At 42.8% G+C, this 26,391-nt stretch overlaps 1 protein-coding gene across 1 annotated transcript in view; it reads left to right on the forward strand.

The window, feature by feature from the left end:
- ZNF277 (zinc finger protein 277) overlaps positions 1-26,391 on the forward strand; it is an 80,957-nt gene that overhangs the window by 35,183 nt on the left and 19,383 nt on the right. Inside the window, exons 3-5 of the mRNA XM_083182742.1 lie at positions 1,532-1,620; positions 2,870-2,952; positions 20,939-21,030. Coding sequence (XP_083038868.1) covers positions 1,532-1,620; positions 2,870-2,952; positions 20,939-21,030 — 264 coding nt within the window. The remainder of the gene's footprint in view (positions 1-1,531; positions 1,621-2,869; positions 2,953-20,938; positions 21,031-26,391) is intronic.

Genomic DNA, 26,391 nt, shown 5'->3' on the forward strand with positions numbered 1-26,391 from the left:
TGTTTGTAAGGATATCAATATGCTTATCCCAAGCATGTTTAAATTGTACTACTGTATTTGCGTCTACCACCTCTGTTGGGAGGCTATTCCACTTATCTACTACTCTTTCTGTGAAAAAATTCTTCCTCGCATTTCCCCTGAATCTTCCTCCCTCTAGTTTCAGTGCATGTCCTCGTGTTCTGTTGCTCCTCTTCCTGTGAAGAATGTCTCCCACCTGTACCTTGTTAAAGCCCTTGATATATTTGAAAGTTTCTATCATGTCCCCCCTTTCCCTTCTCTGCTCTAAAGTATACATATTAAGATCTTTTAGTCTTTCCTGGTATGTTTTGTGATGTAGGGCATGCACCATTTTAGTTGCTCTTCTTTGTACAGTCTCTAATGTATTTATATCCTTCTGGAGATATGGCCTCCATAACTGAACACAATACTCTAGGTGAGGTCGTACCAATGACCTATACAGTGGCATTATTACTTCTTTCTTTCTACTGCTGATACCTCTCCCTATGCAACCAAGCATCTGACTTGCCTTCTTCATTGCTTTGTTACATTGCCTACCTGCTTTTAAGTCCCCTGAAATAGTGACACCTAGATCCCTCTCTTCCTCAGTAGTTTCCATTATAGTGCCATTTATACTATATTGAGTCTTTGGATTTCTGAGACCCAAGTGCATGATTTTGCATTTTTTGGCATTAAACTGCAGACCTTGTGGATTCTGTAGATCTTGATAACTAATTATATCACTGGCCTAGAAACTTTTGTATCATCTTGTCCAATCGTGAATAAAATATCTTGGATTTTGGCTTTTATCCGTGACTGTATATCCGCAGTGGCTGTAATAAGGGCAGGCCCCTTTTAAGTGCTATACGGTGATGGCTATTTTATTGAAAAATTGTTTCATGTGTAATTGATTTATTGTTGTATTATATCTATTCTGTTGTACTTACTATCCATGGTGTCCCAATAAAAATATTATAAAAAAAAAAAAAAGTAAATAAAAATGGTGTTGTTGTCTGTTTATTGTAAATTGTTTGGTCAGATTCTCTTGTACAGCAGGCTATTCATTTGGCCCCCACCACCAGCAGTTAACAGGGATTTTTTTTACACCTCTATAAAAAAAAAGCAAAAAAAATCCCTTTTAACCAGCGAGTTAATTGGTGCTGCTACTCTATTTTCACACATGGATTTTGTGTGTTAACACCTTTCAAAAAGCTGTGTGGTGAAAGAAGATGTATAATTGAACACAAGCAACTCGCCTCCTTCACCGGCAATTGAATTCCTCCCTTAGACCCTGAACCAGTAATCTTAGTACCTTGTAAAAAATACAATATTTTTAATGATATCTGGTTATTGCTAATTCTAACAGTAGCATAACAAATGAGATGTATGTACTGTACCCAGTTCTTGATGCTCTTCTTTGTAATTCAAGATCAGTCTTGTGACTTTGATACCCTCATGCAGACTCTGCAGAAAGAATGTTTAACTTGCACTATAGAGATTGTAATACGACATTTAGATTTTCTTGTTTCCTCAGATATGCCAGTTATTGGAAGAAAAGATTTGTAGAACAAGCAATCACAGATTTCTGCTCAGTTATAAGGACCAATTCTGAAGCTCCAGAAGGTTAGTGTGTGAAAACCTTATAAAAACTAGAGCACAAATAAATCACACATATGACATATCTATAATAATTACAGAGTGTGAGGCACACACCTTACACCCTGCACCCATATAATTATACTTACATGTATGTATCTATATATATATAGATATATATATATCTATATATATATATAGATATATATATAGATATTGTAGCAGATAGGGCGGCACTCACGGCAAAAGAAGGCTCTCAAGGCGGAGATACGATCAACGTTTCGAAGTTTATTATGGAAACCTCGTCATCAGGAGGATGACGAGGTTTCCATAATAAACTTCGAAACGTTGATCGTATCTCCGCCTTGAGAGCCTTCTTTTGCCGTGAGTGCCGCCCTATCTGCTACATTATTTCGGACCCCCCTGTTGGGAGAATCCAGGCGATGGCACCCCATGTGAGTCTTACTTAAGGTGTGCTCACCCAAACTGTGACTGTATATATATATATATCTATATATATATAGATATATATATCAGGGTTGCCTACCCTCCCAGAATGGCCGGGAGGGTTCTGGAAATTGGGACCCCCTCCCACCCCCTTCGAAAAGGGGGGCAAGCCTCCCGGATTTCTGCCAGTCTCCCACACACCTTCCGTCAGCGGGCGGGTCCGTGGGATCAAATTGCACATTCGCGTCATTGGCGCCCCACCCCCCTACAGTGCAATGCATGCAATACCGGCATTGCACTGTGGGGGGGGGGGGGGGTGAGGTGGCATGGGCAGGAGGATGCTATGGCACTGGCCACACCCCCAAAATATGGCATATCGCGGTGGCTCCACCCAAATTTCGCCCCTTTCTATTCCCCATCAGCCACCCCGCCCACCTGCGTCAAAGAACTGGCTGCGCTCCAGCGCAAAAGTTGGCAACCCTGAATATATATATATATATATATATATATATATATATATATATATATATATATATATGCATAGCATGAAATGTGTGTATCGCCACAGTATTTTATTCTAGATGCCTGCCTGCTTTCATTTTCATTTGACCACTCTGACACCAACATGTTGTATGTTCCCCTTTTCAAAGTTTCCACCTCTGGAGAGGAATGCCAATGTCTGCCTTTTTTTAATTTTTCCTTGTTTACATTGAACTTTGGTATACAGTATGTTAAATAATATATATAGTTTTGTGTGACATTTTTATCTTGTGGAAGTAAACCAGTTTGTGTGTTTATATCATTTTTATATGTTTCCATCAACACTTAGAACAGCAAGAAAACTACTTTCTCCTGTGTGATGTTCTCCAAGAAGACAGAGTCTTACGGGAAGAGCTCCAGCAGGAGAGGCTGGTGAGTAGCGGCCCAGAGCAGCGTTCCTGTACTACTCACCTTGTAACTGTGGAAAATAGTGCAGTAACACTTCAGGGGTATTCAATGCTGGCCAATATGTCCAATAAATATATATCAGCCAGGGCCTATTCAATCTTGCTGCTGCAGAAACGACTTGTTCAAAAGTTGGAACATTATTATTGCAATTGTCTGCAAAATTGTTGATTTAGGGGGATAATCCCGAGTCACAACTGTTGATCCATCCCGACAGCCCTGACCCTGGCCCATTTTCACTTTGCTTGAGAGCATATCGCCAGGCAGGATTCAATGTCCCATAGCAATACAAAATAAAAGAATAATGACTGCGCCCAAATACTGCAACCCTTGATCCTCCACAAGACTCCGTAAATCTTAGGACCAATACAATACACAATGGACAATCATAGGTGCTGTATCCCCTTTAATCAGAACAATTCGCTGGCCTGGTATACTGACTTTTCTACTTGGTATCCTTTCTGTCTAGTAGTTTACAATAGGACACTGCTGACTTTAAATCTTCTGATTTCTGACGAATAGATGAACACTGTAAGATTAACCGGGTCTCCTCAGCGGGTGACCATAAGAATGCTAACTCACTGAGGGTCAGTGCCCTATGTTCCTCAAAAGGTTTCTTTAACTGGAAACGTCTCCACCGGGTACATCAAATGATCGAGTCCAGCTCACCATACAAATTGTTTTTATTTCCAAGATAAGATAAACAGCAAGTGTTAAAATCCAAGTTTAAAAATCCCAAAATAAATAAGAGTAAAAAAAGGGGAAGGCTAAGTGCTTGTGATAAATCAGGGCGCCCTCCTATCCGGATGGAAGGGTTCCCCAAACAAGGCTTAAGATGATTTTCAGCAAGGTACCACAAGCTTCCCAGGCTTCCTCTCCTCCCACCAATGCGTTTCGGGCTATCAGGCAGCCCTTTTTCACCTTGATCCAGGGATGTTGGCTACTGACCCACGGACTTTAAACTTCTTAATAATGGACCGTATTCTGGTCCACACGCAATGCTGCGCGTGTGTGGACTAAACACCCCCCCTCGAACTTGCAATCCCCCGCACGGCTGCGAATGGATGATTTGCATAATCATCCATTCGTAGCCTTGATGGTGGGGGAGAAATCAAATGATTTCTCCAGTGCTCTCACACAGGGCCGCCAAGAGAAATCCTGGGCCCCGGTACAACATGCTCTGCCCAGAGTTAAATGCTCTGCCAGGGGTTAACCTGCTCTGCCAGGGGTTAACATGCTCTGCCAGGGGATTAACATGCTCTTTGCCATGGGATTAACATGCTCTTTGCCATGGGATTAACATGCTCTTTGCCATGGGATTAACCTGCTCTGCCATGGGTTACATGCTCTGCCCGGAGTTACATGCTCTGCCCAAAGGTACATGCTCTGCCCGGAGTTACATGCTCTGCCCGGAGTTACATGCTCTGCCCGGAGTTACATGCTCTGCCCGGAGTTACATGCTCTGCCCGGAGTTACATGCTCTGCCCGGAGTTACATGCTCTGCCCGGAGTTACATGCTCTGCCCGGAGTTACATGCTCTGCCCGGAGTTACATGCTCTGCCCGGAGTTACATGCTCTGCCCGGAGTTACATGCTCTGCCCGGAGTTACATGCTCTTCCAGGGGTTAACATGCTCTGGCAGGGGTCAACATGTTCTTTGCCATGGGATTAAACTGCTCTGCCAGGGTCTACAAAAAACTTTGTGTCCAGACCCGGGCCTCCCTGACAGGCGTAAACTGTACCTGCTCCCCCCCCCCCCCCTCGGCACCCCTGCTCACACATCAGAGACACCTGTATGGTGTCTCTGATCTACGAGCACCCTGTCCGGGAAGCAGACGGGCAGCTGACATCCGCTGAAATCAACTGCCCACACCCGCGTCACCAGGCGATTTGCATGACATGAAGCGCTGGGTGTTCTCATGGGCTGTGTACCCCACTGCCAACCCATACCCCCTGGCCACACTGCTAGGTACGAGCGGAATGGCGAACATGACATGCCCGCTTGCACCCTGTGGCAAAACATTGGCCCGAAGAAATTAGAATAACCCTCAATATTTACATCTGTAGTTACTGGAATATCAAGCTAGAGATGGCCATATAGCCTTTACTTTTTAACATGCTTATAATTTTCTCCTTTGGTTTCACTGGTCCATGTTTAGTGTGGTGCACACAGTGATACCAAACAGCAGAGTCATATTTTTTTTTCCATTTAACTAGGCTGTGTGATGGATCATTAGAAGATTGAAATGTGTGCAAATTTAAGAAAGGCAATAGTTTTAAAAATCAATATAATCCAATTGTCTGTTATCTTTTTTTAAGGGTTACATCAAATCTGTCCATCTGTATAAAACAGTGTGGAGAAGTACATTCTTTAGGTTAACTGTATATAATAAGGGTTTTGTTGTGAGAATTTTGAAGAATGATGGTGCAATTAAGCATCAAGAACTTTTAATACAATTCATCAATATATGTATGTATGTGTGTATATGTATGTGAGTGTGTGTGTATATATATATATATATATATATATATATATATATATATATATATATATATATACACATACATGTATTTTGCTCTGATACTAAATTAAAATTAAGATCTTAATTTGTACACCTAAATTAGCTGGAAAAGTTTTTCAATAATGGTGGAAATTAGCGTATTACACATTTAGACCAGCAGTATTTTAAATCAGTGGGTGGTTGTGTCTCTGCATGACTCAAGGAAATGCATGGTAAACTTTTTAGTAGATATCCTGCTGCTAAATTTAACTATGCGTAGGTCTTATAGTGTCAGCCGCAGAAAAACATTCAGCACACGTTTTACATATCATACCTCTGCTCTGGATCCTGAGTTTAACAACCGAGTCTTGTTTAAACATATTCTATTTCTACATTAAATTGCAGCCAGCTGCTTCCAGTGTCAAGATAGTGGAAGCTGTCTAGCCAAACTTGGTTACCTATGGCAACAGACAGCTCATTTTTTTGATCAGTCATCAGGAATAACTTTCTGTTTGAGTGAAATTTAAAAGAAAAATTATGCAAAACTTCATTTGCTTTGCATTTACTTGGGATGTGACCATTTGCATATGTTTAATAACAGTTTCAGTATTTTGTACAATAGTAACAACTGTTTCTACTGGCATGCAACATTGCAGTGCTTGTATAAATATTGTCAAGTATTTTAAGATAACAACAATTATTTGTAGGGAACAAAAAATAATGTAATGCGAATGAGAGATTGATCATAAAGCTCTTATTTCATCAGGTCAGCTTGCTGCAAAATTGGTCCCATATCGAGTTGGAATTCTAAAATCTGCCCATTTACAGGCAATTTAAAAACTGGGGTCAAGTTCAAAATAGACAGATCTGCTTAGCAAAACCAGCAGCATCAACCAGTATAATACTGCTTTCTTGCTACAGCATCTTGCAATGCAAGGGGTTCAAATACATTTATTGTTTTTGTTTTTGCATGCAGAGTAAATATTGGCTGCTTATGCATGTAACAAACAAATGCTGGGCAGCTTCATTTTTATACTGCATTAGATTTATGCTTGATCATATCCCTCTCAAAGCTAAATATTCTTACACATTTTTATTCTGACCACCTGCAGTGCAACATGGTTTTACTTATCTGCTTAATAACTTGTATAATTTGTGCTTTCTATATAATAGAAAACAGGACTCCCTGCAACATTTATCTCAGATGTTGTTGTTGTTGTTGTTGTTGTTGTTGTTGTTGTTATTATTTTATTTATAAGGTGCCACAAGTGGTTTGCAGCACTGTACATAATGGCACACATTCGAACAATACAGAGAACTTAACATACAGTAACTGAAAAACTAAAGAAGAGCACAGGTAATAGATAGCATAACAATTCTCATACACAATACAGCTAAGATGTAGGGTAGCAGCCCTGCATAGGGGTGGGCCGCTATTGGAAGACATGAGTGATTAAAAGTAAGAAGAGATGCAGGTATAGACTTTTGCTGAGTAGGATATGGCTGTATTTGACAAAAGGAGGGAAGAGGACCCTGCTCCAAGGAGCTTACAATCTAGAGGGACAGAGAAGTGACATGAGGCACAAGCAAAGTGGCCTGATGGTAAGAAGTAAGCTCGAGTCAGGGAGACCTTTGCAAGGTCTGATGGAGCAAGGGAGCTTGCTCCAGTGAAGGGAGCAACATGGGCAAATTCTTGGATGTGCGCATGCAAAGCAGGGATCAGGGTGGAGGAGAAAGGATTGTAATTTACTGACTTGGGGGGGGGTGTAGGGAGTTGAAAATACATTTTCTTTCTCATTCATTTAAGGTGTAAATCTGCTAATAAGCTATAACGGTGTTGCACTAAAATATGGATCAATTGAGTATTAAAATAAAAATAAAAAAATTTATTACTTAAAATATAAAGGCAAAATTGTGCAATAATCAAATTACAATTAATAGTTGTAGTACTTGTAAATACATTAAGTGTACTGAGATGTATATGATAAAAAATTAAATATTAATAAAGGTTGTATACTTATAACCTTATAACTGAAGTACTGCTTGTGCTTGTGTATCCCCCATAGAGGTTGATCACCTCAATCATTTACACTGCAAAAGAAGTTTGAATTTGCAGTGTAAATGATTGCCACTTTAAAAAAATTGGAGATTTCTTAGCAAATCTCTCACTTTCTGAATCTCTCATCCTATTACATTTCACCCCATCTCTGAATTTTGCCTCTCTCCATCTATTATCATTTCTGTCCTTTTGTTTCCAAACTGCTCTAGTGGCTGTTAAACAACCAGTTGATTTACCTTCCCTTTAATTACACTTCTTGACCCTATTGAAATCAAGTTAACACCCTCTGTCCTCCACCAGGACAACCTCAAGTGATCCATTATATACTCATATCCAAGTCAAAGGGCTGCTTTTGCCTGCTCATGCTCCTTGACCTCTCTGCTTGTTTAGCATACTGTCTTTCTCCATATCCTTGGACTGTGCAGCACTTATATCTGGTCATTCACCTCCTACCTTTCTGAATGCTCCTAGGAGTCAATTCAATTACAGTAGGTTTGAGATTACAAAAGCAAGTTTATTTCATGCAGCATGCATACATTGCTTGAATAGCATCCATGAAATGCAAATTCCAATTAGGAATGCCAATTCTCTGTAGTCAGGGCAACGCCGCACAACTTTTCTACAAAACTATGACCTGTTAACTTTTTTATTAATGGTTGAAAAATTATAGTCAGCAAGTTTTCATCTATTTACGGTCTTTATAGCATCTGCATAGTAAATTTTTCAGTGTTGTTTCAGTGTTTTTTACACATTTTGTAAAAAAAATTAATAAACCATTATGAAGTTCAAATACCCCTCTCCCACCAATACAATAGCTCAACCAGCTATAGCTTTCCCCCACCCAGAGCTATGCCCCCTACTAATATCTCTATCACTGTTAACGACACCATCATCTCCCCTGTTCCCCAACTCCGCTGCCTGGGTGTCACTCTTGACTCCTCCCTCTCCTTTGCACCCCACATCCAAGCCCTGGCCCATTCTTGCCGGTTCCAGTTACGCAACATTGCTCGCATCAGGCCCTTTCTCTCACAGAGTGCAACTAAGCTGATCATCTTAGTCATCTCACGGCTTGACTACTGTAATGCTCTTCTCACTGGCCTCGCTCAATCCCAACTAGCTCCTCTCCAATCTGTCCTCAATGCTGCAGCCAGGTTTATCTTCCTTTCCCGCCGCTCTAACTCTGCTACTCCCCTTCAACAAAATCTGCACTGGCTTCCATTCCCCTACAGAATCCTCTTCAAACACCTCACACTCACATACAGGGCCATCTCTAATTCCATTGCTCCATATATCTCTAACCTCATCTCCATTCATACACCCTCCCGCCCTCTACGGTCGGCTGACGACTGTCGTCTCTCCTCCACCCAGATCACTGCTTCCCATGCTAGAGTACAGGACTTTGCCCGTGCTGCTCCCCTTCAGTGGAACGCACTCCCTCGCTTCATTAGACTCTCCCCGACCTTGCAAAGCTTCAAACGGGCACTGAAAACTCACCTATTCATCAAAGCGTACCCTTCCACTGCATAAACCAGCTGGTTCTCCGACCCCTTGCCTGTTTACATCCTGCTATCTAACCACCACCCCCTCGCTTGCACCTCTTGTAATCTGTCTGTCTCCCCTTCCTACTAGATTGTAAGCTCCTCCGAGTAGGGCCCTCTTCCCTCCTGTTGTCAAAGCCCACTTCTCTTAACATTTCACTCACAGCTCTCCTATACTCCAACACTCAGTGACCATCTTCATACTCATCTCCATCATTGGCCTCAAGCCTCTAGTTGTATGTTGATTGGGTCCTCACTACTTACATTTAAGCTGTAATGTGTATTGATCTGTGGCGCTCTTTATTTGTACTGTATTTTTGTTATTTATTCAATGTTATGCCAAGTTTTGTCTCCCTGTATTGTTCCTTTGTACGGCGCTGTAAAACACTTGTGGCGCCTTATAAATAAAATTATAATAATAATCATAATAACCAGTACCTTATCAGTTAGCCCAGATTTAGAGGTTTTAGAAATATTTACCTGAAAACTGGCATATCATTATGCTATTTAAACCCCTCAGGTGCATTCATTATTCATTAGAAGAAGCCTTTTTCACTGAGATAGGGATGTGCACCCCAAAAAAACATGAATTTCATCTAGAAAATCATTGCAACTCTGGAAAGGAGTTGGAAATGTATTTCACAATGGGAGTTCACCATGAGAACATCTTGTGGGACCAAACTTACACCTAATTGTATTAACTTGTCACATTATGGGTTAAACAGAACACCTGCATCTTTATACAGGGAGCAGGGAATAGTCAGGCTCAGGGAAAGTCAATTTTGGTTTTCAAATATACCTTTTTAAATGTATGGTTGCATTCAAAACTAGAAAGTCGCTATCCGTAAAGAAAATGGATGTTTAGAAAGAAAAAACGTCCAAGCTCACAGTCATGTCACAATAATGTCCTGGTTGAATATGCTTGGTTTTACCAGGATATACATCAAAGGAAGGAATAGTAGGTTTCATTTGATACCAAAGCTCCACTATTGCTGTCATGCTCACGTCTCCCACTCCTGAATAGTGAGCTTGATTTATGCGTGTAAGTAAGGCAAAAAAGCAAGCAACTGGGTTAAAACCATGTTGCACTGAAGGTGTGACAGACTGTGCCAAGAGATTTAGATTTGGTGCTACGTGTTAAAACTGAAATTTAAATTGCAGTGTCAAAGTTAAAGCTTTCTCTACATGCAAAAGCAGCCAGCATTTACCCTGCAAAGAAAAAATATAACCCACCCAAATCTAACTCTTGCTCGCACATGTTACGTTTGTACAACCTGCAGTGGAACATGGTTTTGCCCAGTTGATTGATTTTTTTGCTTTACTTACAAACATGAATGAGACCCAATGTGTAAAGCTTGTAATGTAATGCTGTATGTACATAGAGGAGCACATTAGTGGCATTTAACTATAGCTTGTGGAAAATCTATTAAAGACACTTGTATTATATTTTGGTAGCTCTGTGTGCTATGTTCTATATATATATATTTTGTTTGCATATATATGCTATGTTTTTTTCTTTTGCATTAATAGTGTATATATAGTGTATATTTTGACTTCCGATTTTACAGACTATAGGAGTTCTGATAACTCCATCTGCTGTCCATCTTTGGTATTACTTTGATAATTCAGTATGTACTGTTTTGCAAGCCTGCAATGATTATCTTTTTATTTTAATATTTTCTTTGCAATTTTTTATCATTTTAATTGTTGGCATAATATTCAGTGCTATGCTGTAGCATATTTTGGTTGCATTTATCTAATTATTAATATCTGAAATTCTTACAAAATGTATTTATATGATGCAACCGATTTTAAGCAACTATGATGAAACCTATGCCCACTTGGTTTTCATTCTGTTCCCTGTGAAAATCCATTCAAGACCACTAAAGATGGAGCCAGCCTACCATCACGACATATGCATAGCGCTGGCGGGGGGCGTGGCTGGCAGATGGGGATGCGTGAGTGGCTAACTCGCTTGGGCGTCCCATCAGCAAGGTGGCAGGGACCGGGTGCTTCCCTGCTCGTCTCCGCTTCAGAGAGATGGGCAGCGGCTGGAAACGGCTTCAGGGGCTTCCAACAGAATGGGGTGTGCAAACCCCATTCTGGCAGACTCTGGCGGAGGGGCAGAGAGCGGGCTCTCTAATGAGAGCGAGCCCATCTGTACTTACTTTAACCTTTGAGTACCAACATCTCTGTGAGAAATGTTTAAAATATCCACTTAAAATGAACGTAGAATAGGGTGAGCAGCCGACTCGGGGGTTAAACAGCGAGGATCACTGGTTTTCTGCGATCAACGCCGTCTAACCCCCTTGCCATCCGCTCACTCCCGCATTGAATACTGCCCAAAGGGTTAAGTTTTGTCATGATTTCATTAACTTGCATCACTCCTTATTGGTCTAAACCAGCTTTAACCCCAACAATGTATTTATTTTAATTCCATTTCCAGGATGATTTTCTTTGTAAAACAGCCTCCATGGAGGAGATGGGGTGGGGGCTATGAGAGACTAGCATGCCCTTAAGTTAGATTCCAGCTGTTATCCCTGGTATCGCCAAAGAGTGTGACAGTATGCATACAATATATGTGAGTGTGTGGCAGGATGTGTATATTATAGGTTTACTATACTGTTCCTTTAACTAGGACACTTATGAGTTGCACGGGTTCTATTGCTAACTCAGGTTCTAATATGAAATGCAGCCTTTAATTAAGCCAGCCACAGAACCTGTGTAATTTACGAGTGTACCAGTTTAATGGGTTAGTAGTGTTCATTCTAGCACCCGCCATCTTTGAAAACCAATGCAGTTCCTCTTCCCTGCCTGGGGTGTCGCTGTCTGCTGCAGTGCTTCTATGCAAACCAGACCTGTGTAGTGCTTCTATGCAAACCAGACCTGTGCTAGAAACACCACAGCAGATAGCGACACCCCAGGCAGGGAAGTGGAACTGCATGGGTTTTCAAAGATGGCGGGTGCTAGAATGAACACTAGGTTAGTATGGTAAGCCTAGGATTTTATGTATAGGGGGAGTGACCGTGTGTGGCTCTAATGAAGCTGAAACCTAAAAATGTAATTCTGGACAAGCTACACCACCATTCCAAATTCGTTGGAACTAGGTACTGCATAAAGGACAGACAAACTTTCTCACTCATTATACAAATGTAAACCAAGGATTTTCAGTTATCCACAGTATTTTGTCCCCTCCAGGAGAAAAAAATCTGCGGTAACAGACCCCTTGTGGGCGCCTCAATTCCGAAAACTTGGATCCGGTGTGTTTTAGCTTGAAAACAGGAGGGGGTATTAAAAATTGCCTGATAATAAACAGACAAAACTTGAGAAACACCCTGGTTTTTTTTTTTTGGTACTCTTTACCTAGAACGGCGCCAGCGATTGAAATCGCGGTGATCGGGGGTAAAAATCGCGGGCATCGCGGGTAAATCGGGATGGCCGCGATGACCGCGATTTTCCCATAGGAAACAATGTTAAAAAGGCTGATTGACCGCGATTTGAGTGTTAAATGCCTCAATGGACCCGATTTGGCCCTAGGAATCAATGTTAAATGGGCCACAGAGCCCAAATAAGCACAATTAACCCTTAAATGTCCCCCCCAATTTTTAACGCCACCCCACGATCCACGCGAACCCGAAGCGTGGCGAGCGCAGCGAGCCCGCGAGGGGCGGCGGTACGCGTCCTCCGACCTTTTCATGCCCTACTATCCACGTCGGCGTGGTGTGAGAATATAATAGTGTGGCGAGCGCAGCGAGCCACCGAGCCCGAAGCGTGGCGAGGGGACGCGGATACCTTCACAGGTAGACGCGTCCCCTCGCGGGCTTCACAGGTGTCCGCCTCGCCACGGACACCTGTGAAGCCCGCGAGGGGACGCGCATAACTGTGAAGGTATCCGCGTCCCCTCGCGGGGCTCGCTGCGCTCGCCACGCTTCGGGCTCGGTGGCTCGCTGCGCTCGCCACACTATTATATTCTCACACCACGCCGACGTGGATAGTAGGGCATGAAAAGGTCGGAGGACGCGTACCGCCGCCCCTCGCGGGCACGCTGCGCTCGCCACGCTTCGGGTTCGCGTGGATCGTGGGGTGGCGTTAAAAATTGGGGGGGACATTTAAGGGTTAATGGGCTCTGTGGCCCATTTAACATTGATTCCTATGGCCAAATCGGGTGGATTGAGCCATTTAACAGTAAAATCGGGTCCATCGCGCCTTTTAACATTGATTCCTATGGGAAATCGGGAGCATCGCGTCGCGGGCATCGCGGGTACATTTATGGCCGGCCGCGACGCGACCGACACGATTTCCATGTTTAACATTGGTTTCAATGGGAAATCGCGGGCATCGCGTCGGTCGCGTCGCGGCCATACTTAAATGTACCCGCGATGCCCGCGACGGGCGCCGTTCTAGGTAAAGAGTACCTTTTTTTTTTTTTTTACTATTTTCTTAGTGGGGGGGGATATTTACAACAAGTAATTGAATATCCTAACATGTCTTTTATTTCATTATTGTTTATTTATAATTGTAAAGAGCCGAATAAGCTGCTATTCTGTGAAAACATTTCAATACATACATTTTAAAAATAGCACAATTTGTCATAGACGAGCAATACTGACAGAGGCACAGCAGGCATGAGCCAAACCAGATGTGAAGTATATAGGCAATAAGAGAATTGTCAGTAGATGGTATAAGCAGGAGAATGAGTGCAGGCTCTGCATAAGTAAGCAATAAATAAATACAAGGTGGTGTAATCGTATATAGAATCAGGGTCACAAGGAAATTTCAGTTCAGGCAGCATTCTCTATTGTAGATTGTTGTCACAAGCAGCATTCATAATAATACACTGCAGCAGACACAGTGAGCCCATGAACATATTAGTGTGAAATGTTAAAATCGGCAAGTATCTCCCACTGACTGCTGCTATTGCAGTTGGCATCAATAGCAAACAGAATGAGATAGCCTCCAGACAATGTATAAAGTGCATGAGACCTTTTATCAAAGTACATGATACCTTTGTTTCCCCATACTGTTGCCCTAGTACATTGTATGACTCAAAGATGTGCCCAAGTTCCCATTATATCACACAGTGGGGCAGATGTATTAAGCCTGGAGAAGAGATAAACTGGAGATAAAGTGGAGATAACATGGAAGAGATAACGCACCAACCAATCAGCTGTGTTTGAAATATGACAGTTGGGATCTGATTGGCTGGTGTGTTATCTCCTTCCACTTTATCTCCAGTTTATCTCTTCACCAGGCTTAATACATCTGCCCCAGTGTCTTCAGTTGGTTGCATTTTGCCTTGACCGTGCCCAACCACATTCCCTGACAATAATGGCACAGGGGGTGCTGGTTCATTGAGACCAATAAATGCGCACTGCCCAGAGTTTCTTCCAGATGCTCTGGGGGGCTGTACAGTGCCTACCTGGAGCATCTAAAGGACTAACTGGTTGGCATAGCAGCAGAGATCCTGGCTGCAGGATGCCATTCTAGGTGCTGGGACTGTGGGGCAGTTACTTTGTTGCCACAGAGCCTTTGTTACTGTCAGACTTGTACCCTAACTATTGCCCAACCCAAATGACATTATCAAGTACTTTCAGGTCCAACTATGGGCCTGATTCAGACCTGTTCGCTAGGCTGCAGTCACAGCCTAGCAAACCGTTCAGGGCTGCCCCACCAAACCAATTCCCCCAGAGCCACTTTCATCCCCTTGCTAGCATGTGAGGGGATGTGTTACGAGAACACATCCCCTCGCATGCAGCCGAAGGGAAGAGAAATCATTCGATGGTCACCGACCATCATATGATTTCTCTCCACTTCATGATAAAAATTCAGTCTGAACTGACTTTTATTTCCACCACAGATAGCCAAATACGGGGCGGACGCTGATATCATGTAATGGCAGCGGCCTGCCCCGAGCAGGCAAATCTACACCGGCATTCCCATAAAATGCTGGGCGTTCCCTTGCTGCTGCCCCTGCCCGCTACCTGTCAGTGCAAATGCCTCATGCGCAGACCCCACCATCGGACCAGAGCTGAATTCAGCCCTGTCCTATCAAGCCCTTGTCAACCTGCGTCTCTCATCCACACTCATTACTCGCTCCCATACCTGATTGCAGGACTTTCTTCAGGCTGCACCCACTCTCTTTCACATTTTGCATCCTCCTGTCCCATGGCCAAACTGCTGGGTCACCGTATCTTACAGCACACCAGGAACCTTTGCATTCTGGTGGAATAAATGCAATAAATAATACAGTATCCTTATCTATCAATGCATATTTCCCTATAGTTTGTAAGATGGCGAGCAGGGCCCTCCTACCTTTTTTGTCTGTAAATACCCTGTTTGTTGTATCACTGACTCCTTTTGTCTCCAACGGAGTATGCTGCACTACATAAGAAACTGTTAATAAATAAATAAAATAAAACCTTAATTACTATGTTATTGAAGGTTATCTAACTTTCCCTATAAGCTTGTAGTCACCTCATTAGTAAGGGTACTATCACTTTTTGTTTCTAGTGAAATAATGTATAAGTGGAAGAGGATTGATATTATTAGTAGTGATTGTATTTAGTTCTAATAGTTTGCCCTTTTTTTTTTCCTCGATACAAAAATAATTCTGCCTCTCTGGGGGATGGAAATGGCCTTATAAACTATTTTTACAGTTGTCTCACTTTACTGTTTTATTGTTCTGGCTTCAGGTTGAGAGAGAGACCCATCAATATTATTTTCTTTTCGGCTGGGAGGCATTGTCCTTGCTATTATCTATGAGATGATAACAAATTATGGATTTCTTACTGCATTCTATGATAATTTAGTGGCAATCCTTTAAAGGTAATGGAGGCTATTGTACAAGATAAATAATGAAATTTTTATAACAAACAGGATGCTTTGTGAAATGTTTATCAGAAACAGGTTTAATGCCTTGACTTCTAGGATAACCTAGAACCAAATGAAAAGGTGGCAAATTGAAAAAATAAAGATATTTTACAGCATGAATTTCAACAGTATGAGTCACTTTGAGTCCTAAAATAACGTAACTATCTAGATAGAAGCCAACCATCTAAAGAACTCATCCTAGAAATAAATGGTATACTTTAGATCTTAAGGAAAGAAACATTAAAATAAAATAGCTAAGAGTGCCACAATCCAGACAAGATTTAGAGGGAATCTTAATTTGAAGCAGGAACATATAATATTTAGGAGGACATACCCTATCTATTTCATGAGCTTGTCTGCCCACATCTATGTGTTTGATATTTGTCTGTTCTGGGCAGTTCTGGAATTCGCTACAGCATAAACATAGCCTTAGAGATTGACAGGATTATTTCTACTCCATTTTAATTTAAAAGGCATTTCATCAGCTCTTCCAGAAAGAAAACTGGGTAGGATTTGCACAGATTTATTTCAAAGGAATGAAGGAAAGTGTATTCATGGCTAATTGCTTGACACAGAGGTTCCCAAATGCGGTTCGCAGTATATCCATGCTTGGTATCGAGGGTGAGTTAATTACTACCTGATTCCATTTGATTTAACAAATTTATACCAAGCCATCGATGTCTTTAAACCTGGCCCATTAATTGCCTTGGGGACCATGTTTGGTAACCACTGGCTTTCTATAATAGGCTAAAATATACTGTAGCTAAACTATATTCACCGCAAAGGGACATATCCTTCCAGCTGCATTTTATGGCCGAACAACAGAATGTGGAATTATATTCTTCAACAGTATTGCAACTCTGAAAGGCTTAGGGGTATATTCTTTAATATATGCAGTATGTCCCCTGATAATAAGGATTTCTTATTGTTGTCATTTGTGGCAATCCCTTATTCTCCAGAATGCATACCTCCCAAAATGTCCCATTCCAGAAGGGACACAATTCTCTGTTTCTGGACAGTAATAATAAATTAAGAGGAATGTCCGTTGATAGTTTTCTGTCCCTCCGGGACAGTCTCATGTTGGGTGGTACAGATTTATCTCCTGATAAATTCTGCTAATGTAGACCAACAGGCTAATTCAATCATCACAATCCATATCTTGGTACAACTAGCATAACTCATAGAAAGCTGTGTGTCATGAATCGGGGTGTTAGAAACACTTTCCGACCTCTCAAATGTCCCTCAAGGCTTTCTCTGCATTATGCTCCCAGGAGGGTGAATCCAGGTATGCATGCTGCGGACAGTCTGGCATCTCTTCGGCGCATCTGCGCTCCATACTGGAGCATTCTCTGCAATACTTTGGCACTCTCTCCTGTCTCATCTGTGGCTGTCTCTCCCTGTGTTCCAGAGTACTGTTCTCCACCATTACTGCAGGCCGTAGCCACGCTGCATACAAACCGGAGTTCCCTCCATTCTCCAGGTATGGGTGCAGCCATTCTGGATTCAGTAACATGATTACTTTCAGCTAATCCTATTACCACTGTTGCTGACATCACAGACTCTAGCCTATCACCTTACAGCAGGCCCTATAAGTATACTTGGTTGAGACCTGGGAAATTGCCAGTTCAATGATGTCTGCAGCCTAGCTGCTACCTGTGCATTTGCTCTGTAGACTCTGGCTAATTGCATCCTGCTGCACAGTCTGGCTCCTACCAGAGTTGCTGGTATTAACCAGTTGATTGTAGTACCTGATTTTGTTATACTGAAGAAAAGGTCTTAGGGACCTTGAAACGTCGATATGACATAATAAAGCACACCATTTCACTATTTAAAAGTCCATGGAGTGCCTCCTGACTTTCTTCGCTGTGTATGTATCCTACATAGGAAGGCACCCTGGCAATTGACAATATATGCAGAATAGAGTGCCAGACAACGGGTGACATTGAATAGGAGTCGATGTTTGTTTTTTTGGGATAATTTTGCATAAAAATGTCGATTTTGCATTTTTTGGCCAAATCGCACATTTAATAGGGTGCGCAACGGCCCTTTTTTCGCATTTTTTTTTTTGGCAATAAATCACACTTTCTAAAAGTGCGTAAAAAAATTGCACTGAATTCGCATCCAGATGTTTTCACACAGAAAAGTATACAAATCGCTTATTTAATGGCATGCGCAAACGGAAATCGCACTTTTTTGGTCTATATAAATCGCACTTTTTTTTCAGACCAGGGTCTGTTGTGCGAATTGGTCAGAGACATGCACAGATCATTGTGATCTGTGCATGTTTCTGGTGTAAAAATAGAGTAAAAAAAAAAACCGGCATGAGGTCCCCCCTCCTGAGCATAACCAGCCCTGGGCTCAAAGAGCCGGTCCTGGTTTCATAAAATCACGGGGCATAACAAATAATGCTCCCCTGGATTTTATAAAACCAGCACCAGGCTCAAGGGCCGATCCTGGTTCCCAAAATACGGGGGACAAAATGAGTAGGGGTCCCCCTGTATTTCAAGAACCAGCACCGGGCCCAACCAGCCAGCAGGGTAATGCCACAGCCGGGGGGAGACTTTTTATACAAGTCCCCCCGGCCAAAGCATTCATCCCCCTGACCGGTCAGCATGGGCAGGGGTCCTGGGGGAGTGGGGACCCCCCAAAGAAAGGGTCCCCCCCTCCAGAATTTACCTGCCCATGCTGAAGCCCGGGGCTGTCCTCGATGCCCCTGGGCAGTGGGCATCGAGCTGATATTTTGTGTAAAAAATTGATAATAAACTATTGTCTTATACCATGGAACTATGAGTCCCAGCAAGCCTCCCCCGCATGCTGGGACTTGGAGAACCACAAGTCCCAGCATGCGGGGCATTAAAGGGCCCGCTGGCACTTGTAGTTCCACAGTAAAAGAAATAGTTAAATAAACACACACTGACACCCATTAAAAATAAAACTTTAATACATCCAAAGCCCATACATACTGATACTTACCTATCTTGAGCCCGTCGGTAGGTCCCAGGGTCCGGTTCCGGGGCTGGTCCGTGGCTCCAGGGCTGAAGAGTCCGGGGTCCTGGATCCGAATAAATCCATGGGGGTCCTGTGGAAGGAAATCCTACTCACCCAGGTCCTCTGGCGAAGATCCCCTCATCTCCGTCGTAGTCAGCCGCCGGTACCCATCGGACTTTGAGAGGCGCAGAGATGTTTCATCTTCCGCGCCTCTCATCCGAATTATTCTATTGGCCGCCTAGCGGGCAATCAGGAGCCGAGAAAGTCGCCTCCTGATAAGGTGGCCAAGAGAATCATTCGGATGTATATAATTTATTTATTTCACACGCGTAAAAACTCCACACGGCCAAAAGCTGTAGTTGAAGTTTACAATGGACGGGAGAGCCACTGGCCAGCCCATGGCCATCCCGTGTGAAAGGACACAATGCTGTTTATTCTTAACTACTTTGTACAGCACAGCTTTTGGCCGTGTCGAGTTTTGCCACCCGGCGTCAGCTGGAGCGGGTGAAATAGGCCATAGACATAAATATTTGGTCACACCTGTTAATCATTGAATTCAGGTGTTTCACTCAGACCTTTTGCCACGGGTGCATATTATCTAGAACCTAGCCATGCAGTCTCCATTTGCAAACATTGTGATATAAATGGGTCGTTCTGAAGAGCTCAGTGACTTCAAGCGTGGCACTGTCCAATAAGATGGTTTGTGAAATTCCAGCCTTGTTTAATATTCAATTGTTAGGTGGAGGGGGTATAATGGTATGTGAGGCGGTTTCTCAGGGTTCTTAATGCTTCAGTATACCAAGATAATTATAACAATGATACAGTATATGTATCTGAATACATTGTCACTACAATCCCTTTTGGTGTAATGGTCAGACGTGACAATACTTTTGTCCATATAAGCCCTGATTGTAATTGGTTCACGCCCGTTGTGAATTTGCAAGAAGATCTGCGCAAGCGTATATGTGCAGGTGCTGCTAACCTACTACCCCTGTAACACTTGCAAACATTTGCAAGCCAGGTACAAAGTCCCAGGTGCGACCCGGCTTGCAAGCACTTTCACACTAGCCACCCGGCCCGGCACAAAGCTGGGCGGCTGATGTCATCTGGAGGCGTGGCGCTGGCAGATTACAGCATTTACCAGTGGCTCCTTTACAGTGCAGTGAACGGGATCTGGGTTGCGTTGACCCAGGATACCCATTCACACTGCGCCAGGTCAAGACCTGGGTTGGACCTGGCATAATCTACCAGGACCCTTTTCACTCTGACCAATTTCCCGTGCTGATGCGCGTTCATGTGCAATAACCCAGGAAATGTTTGTCAGTGTGAAAGGGTTATAAATTACCACGGAGTGACTTAGATTAGCGAGCACTTCTGAAATCATTTGATTTTGGGTACCCACGCAAGGGTGCAAATGGATGTATATGCAAATCATCTATTCACAGCTCTGCGGGGAAGAATTGCAAATGGCGGGTGTTCGGGCAAACGGTGGGTGGCGGGCGGCGCTAGAAGGCTCACAAAGCAGCGAAATCACGTTGCTTTTTGAGCCAACCAGAATGACCCCCTTAGTGTATATATTCAGCATGCATCTAACTGTGAGTAATCCATCCAATTATTTTTTCGTAGCCCAAACCGGTAGATAGATGCCTAAAAAGCTGGGTATACATAGTAAAACAAAGTGTACCACTATTAATTAAATGTTTCTTAAGCCCTGTACACACGGGGTGATATTAGCCAGTAACGCTGGCTAAATGGTCACTGAGCAACCATATCACCTGTGTTTTTAGTGTGCAGAGAACAATTATGGCCCTTAATGGTCGCTGGCTGCAGGAGCATGCTCCTTCGATTATGGTAAAAAATTATTGCTGGTCGCTGGTTAAAACGGTGCACTTAGCGATTATAAGCCAAAATCGCTCAGCGACCAAATTGCACCATGCGTACACACCTTAAAATAAATTTCTAGCAGTGTATAATATATTGTTTTCTTTTGTTCAACAGAAAAATATTTTGGAACAACAACAGCAAGAAAGATCAGACACAAGTTTCCAAAGGCTGTGCATGTTTTGCAGTGAGGAATTTAAAGGAAACAGGTTTGATTTCTGCATCTCCTACCCCCAATCCTATTATTTTAATAACATGCTCTTTGACTCAAGTGTAAATACTTTTTCAACTCCAAAATAATTAAAACAAATCTTCAATTGTTGTTTTATAAATATATATGTCATGCTCTTCCCTCATGTGTTTTACTATCTACTCCATACTCCCTTTGGCATCATCAAATCCTTGGTTTTCTGCCACCCTGATACATTTTTGGGGGTATTTGCTGATGCTACTAAGTTATATATCCTGTACTTGTCCTATATTGTCTCGAACTGTACACCACTGTGTTCTTGTTTTGCTTATTTTTTTTAAGCACTCTGTGATTGGGCACTTCGGATTGCTTGTGGCGCCAAATAAATAACGGTTATTAATAAATACAACAGTTAGCCTAATCGTTATTAAATTACATTCATCAATACAGTGGGACCTCTTTTTTGCCAGGGTGAAATTAAATCTCAGTGGCTGACTAATGCAGTACCTTTATAAAGCACATATTTCACATAGATAATAGTATAATGCATGTAAATGGTTATGACTTTGGAACCCGGTGAGTGTAGTGATCTGCGTTTGTACTTGTGTTAGGTTGCTTTACAATAAAGATATGTGCAGACCCCTGTGTTTTGTTTATAAGTCATCATGAAGTTTGGTTTGGGATCTATATTTCTTTACAAATTGGTAAAAACAGCTAAAGTGATGTAATTTGGACTTTTATGGTTCCAAGTGTTTAAACATTAATAAATCATTTCCAGTGTAATCTGGCACCTGAAGTCATAGTTCCTGGTTCCAATACATCATCTTCAAGAATTGGCTGTTAACCACTTAACTTAACACCCCCCCCCCCCCCCCCCTGCACAAGTAACATCTGCCCCCCCTGCAGTGCACATGGTTTTGTCCATCTAAGAGGGATTTTGTCAGAAAGAGTGAACTAGAATATGGCCCACGAAGTGCATGTGATGTCAGCAGTATGACAGCCAATATCAGAATCGCAGCTGCTTCTCAATATGCCTGGTTGAAGTGGAGCACCAGATCTAGGGGCAGACTTGAGCCCAACTGCCTGTGGTCACATCCCATGCGATGACACCAGGCAGGGGTTAATATACAGTACTTCACACCCTAACAAAGTGCAATTGTAACAAGATATTACTTGCTAATTTTTTTGTTATTGTTAAAACCCTGATAACTGAAATTAGTGCTTCATTTTGACATCTATAAATTACATTTTTAGTAGTACTAGTCTTGTACCTGTCGCAGCTAAAGTGAAATACTGATTAGTTTGTATGGGCAATTGGGTAGAGAAGCGGGAGACAGTCATTAGGTCGATGTGCATTGGGTCGACCACTGAAGGTCAACATGGCTTAGGTCTACACATAAAATTGGTTGACAGACATTGGCAGGCTGGGCAGGGTGCCATGTGTCCCCCAGGCGACCTTAAACACTAAAAAGGGCCCTGGTGGACTAGCGTATTGTCCTGTTCAGGGCCAGTGCTCAGCAGAGGATGCAGGGAGGCATCAGGCAGGAGAGGCGCTCTCCCGTCTCTGCATCCCCGCTGCTGTTCTCTGTGGCTGCCGCTGTCTGTCACTCTGCATGACAGACAAGCAGCGGCACTGGCAGCATGAAGCTCCCTTTCCGGCTCCAAAGACCATTTGACTACTTTAGTGGTGGCTGCAGGGAGTGGAAGGGGGGCGGAGCTGCACACAACGGCTAGGTGAGGCTACACAAAATGGGGGCAGGGGAATGGGATGAGAGGGCGGAGCTACATGGGAGTAGGGCTGATGAAAGGAGGAGAGGATGAGCTGCCAAACAGATTTTTAGGTAAATAAAGTGTGTGAGAGAGAGTGCAATACTGTCCGCATCTGGTTTTTGCGTTACGCAGCGCTACTACTGTCTGCAACTGGTGTGGGTGTTACATATAGACAACGCTACTTCTGTCAGCAACTGGTGTGGGTGTTACGTATAGGCAGTGCTACTACTTTCGGCAACTGGTGTGGACCTTAAGCAGTGCTGCTACTGTCAGAAACTGGTGTTGGCATTACACAGCGCTACTACTGTCAGCAGCTGGTTTTGGTGTTACGCAGCACTACTGTCAGTGTCGTAGTGCAACTGGTGTTGGCCTTAAGCAGTACTACTACAGAATTGGAATAGATGAATTGGAACAGGTACAGCGAAGGGCGACTAAGCTAGTAAAAGGTCTCGAATCGCTAGAATACAAAGATAGGTTAACCAGGCTGAATATGTATTCACTGGAGAAACGGAGGTTGAGAGGTGATATGATTAGTATGTTCAAATACAGGATTGGGAATCATATGGAACTGGGACACGATTTGTTCACTAATACCCCTTTTCCACTAGCAACCTGGGTCGGACCCGGTAATTTGTACCCGGTTCGAACCCGGGTGGGACATGGGTAGGAGACACATTTCCACTACAATGCTACCCGGTAAATTGCCTGATCATCCCCTTTTACACTTAACCCGGGTAAGGCCTTTTTTTCCCTATAGATAAACATAAGAAAAAGCCTTTTTAAAGGGCTTTACCATGGGAGGTCACAAAATAGGGCCACCATTACACCAAAAGGGCCACCATTAAAAATATTACCATATTAGAAGAAGAGACCACACTCATTTCTTTTAAAATAACTTTTTTTTTTTACTGGCAAATATTACCACACTCATTTCTTTTAAAATAACATATTTTTTTTACTGGCAAATATTACCACAATCATTTCTTTTTAAATAACATTTTTAATATTTTACTGTAAAATATTAAATATTTGGAACTTTTAAAAGTTTCTTCACACAATACAAGAAAAGACATGCCAAAAAAGGGTAACAAACAGAGTCCTGGGTGCTTCTTTCTGGTGTTATGCTGCCTTGCCTTAACCAGTGGTTCCCAACCCTGGTCCTCAAGTACCCCCAACAGTGCATGTTTTGCAGGTCTCCACACAGAATCACAAGTGCTATAATTAGCTCCACCTGTGGATCTTTTCAAATGTGCCTGAATAATGAGTGCACCTGCCGGGTGACCTGGAAAACGTGCACTCTTGGGGGTACTTGAGGACCAGGGTTGGGAACCACTGGTCTAAACCTGAGGGCTATTCCTTCTTCGCCCCAATAGAAGCAATGCAAATAGTATTTTGGTAAGGAATCTGATGTAGTGCCTTATTCCTTACCAAAAAACCTATTGACAAGAAAAGACATGCCAAAAAAGGGTAACAAACAGAGTCAGGTAAAATGTTTGCCGTACACCTGAGCCTTTGGCATACATAACAATGAAAAAAGTGCACGTAAACATGTTAAAAAACAAGTGCCCATAAGAATTTTTAAAAGTGCAAGATGTAGGCTTTAACCAAACTGTGCCCACAAGGCGACTGAATGCTATAAATGTATTCAACATTGTTATTGCAATAATGCAATAAAGAACTTCGAAGAAAAAAAACAAGTATTTCTTAGGACAAATTACGATATACCGTAAATTCAGGGGAGTCTAGGTTTGGCAGCAGCGTGTTGTCAAGGCTAGTGGTGTTTGCCTCACTATACTCTGGGTTTAGTGGGGCACTGGTAGCAGTGCTGGAGGCATAGCTAGTGGAAGTGTTGGGTGCGTGGCTAGCACCAGTGGTGGGGTGGTAGCTAATTGCTGTGCTGGGGGCGTGGCTACTGGGGCCTCTATATGGTAGAGGCTCTCGGTGTGGCTGTTGCTCACACGAAGTGCTAGGGGCGGAGGGAGTTGGCCCTCTACTGTATTGGCCATATGCATACTCATGGTGTGCTGGGTATGCTAGGGCATGTGAAGCATGTGGCGGATACATTGGATAATGAGGAGGTGGCATATACCCACGATTAAGTATCCGTTCCAAGAAGGACAATTGTCTGTCCTGCATGTCCTTTAATTGATCCAAGAAAGAGTGCTGCATCTGTCTTTCATTTTCTAAAAACTTCTCCATACGAGCATCCTCATTGGCCTGCATGTCGGAGTCCATTTCACGCAGTTGATCTATTACTACTGAAGAGAAAGCTCTCGCTGCTTGATCTGAACAGTTTGCTTTTTTCTTCTTTGGAGGCACCTTGTAAACTGCAAGTGGGACAAACAAAAATACACTATAAACATTAAATAGCAGAGGTGTTTGCAGCCCTGTGCTTGCGGCCCTATCCCACCTGCACACTTGCGGCACTCTGCAACATATACCGTTGATTACTGGGATAAATGTTTTTTTTACTTACTATTTGAACGCAGTTTTGGTGTTTGATGTTCAGTCGCTTGCTCCGTTGCTGTTTCGGACCCCTCCTCCACCATGGACTGTGCGGTGTCAGACAAAGCAGACCTATCAAGTAGACTGCACTCTTCATCGCCATCTTCCGAAATCAGGAGCGGAGAAGTTGTTCCATCTGCAGTGCTTGCTGTTCAGTGCGACTCTTCAGCCTTGGAGAATTTTGCCAGCCCTGGAAAATATTCTTGTGGGGAGAGAAACTTGTTAATCCGTGCCGGATACCTTTTGCAGGTTTCAGGAGGGCTTTCTGCCAGTCCAGATCTATAACAAAATTGTTAGGTTTCCAGGGTACAAAAACATATTCATCCTGGTGACACTTTGTATCATTGCTGAAACTTGGTGTGGTGTTTCTAGATTGACACTTTGCATTTGGTCTCTCTGAGAGACTGTGGACATTTGCTCCATCACTAGATGTCTCTAACTGCTGTGTGGGGGTTACAGAGATGGTGGAACCTTTTGTGTGATCATGCATGCTCAAATTCATGCCATTGCTCAGCTCAGACATATTTGTGGCTGAATACATTTGCTCATTTAATTCTGTGACAACTTTACCTACAATTGGAGTGTGTGTATACAAGGTTATTGTCTGTTCCCCTTTCCCTGAGGGCAACACAATTTCTTTTGTCACAATAGGGGCTGTGAGTGTGGATTTTGCAGAATCACTCTCCTTATTGTACTGATCTCCCCCCTTAATCAAAACAGTGCAGGGGACATCTCTCATTGCTCCTGCCTTATTTGTAGTAATATTACGTTCTCTCTCTATTACAGAGCCCTGATTAGCATCTGTGACCATTTCAGACTTTGTAGTCTGTTTGTGAATGAGCCCCTCTGTGGTCTCATCCCTGCTCCTAACACCTTTGCTGGGTGCTTCTGTGATCCCTTCATGAGAGATCTGGGCAGTTTGTTCACAATCTACCAGAAAATTTACTTTTGTCTCAGAATTCTTCTGAGTACACTTCTTAACCTTTAGGGATTTTAAAAAGCAATGCACCTTTGCATTCATTTTGAGGCATGCCCTCTTGAGACGTGAACCTGATTTCTCTATACATTCCTGCTTAACTTCTAAAGTCACTGCTCTGTGCATTTT

Source organism: Crinia signifera, chromosome 4 (assembly GCF_055691185.1).
Source record: "Crinia signifera chromosome 4, ASM5569118v1, whole genome shotgun sequence".
NCBI classification, from domain to species: Eukaryota; Metazoa; Chordata; class Amphibia; order Anura; family Myobatrachidae; genus Crinia; species Crinia signifera.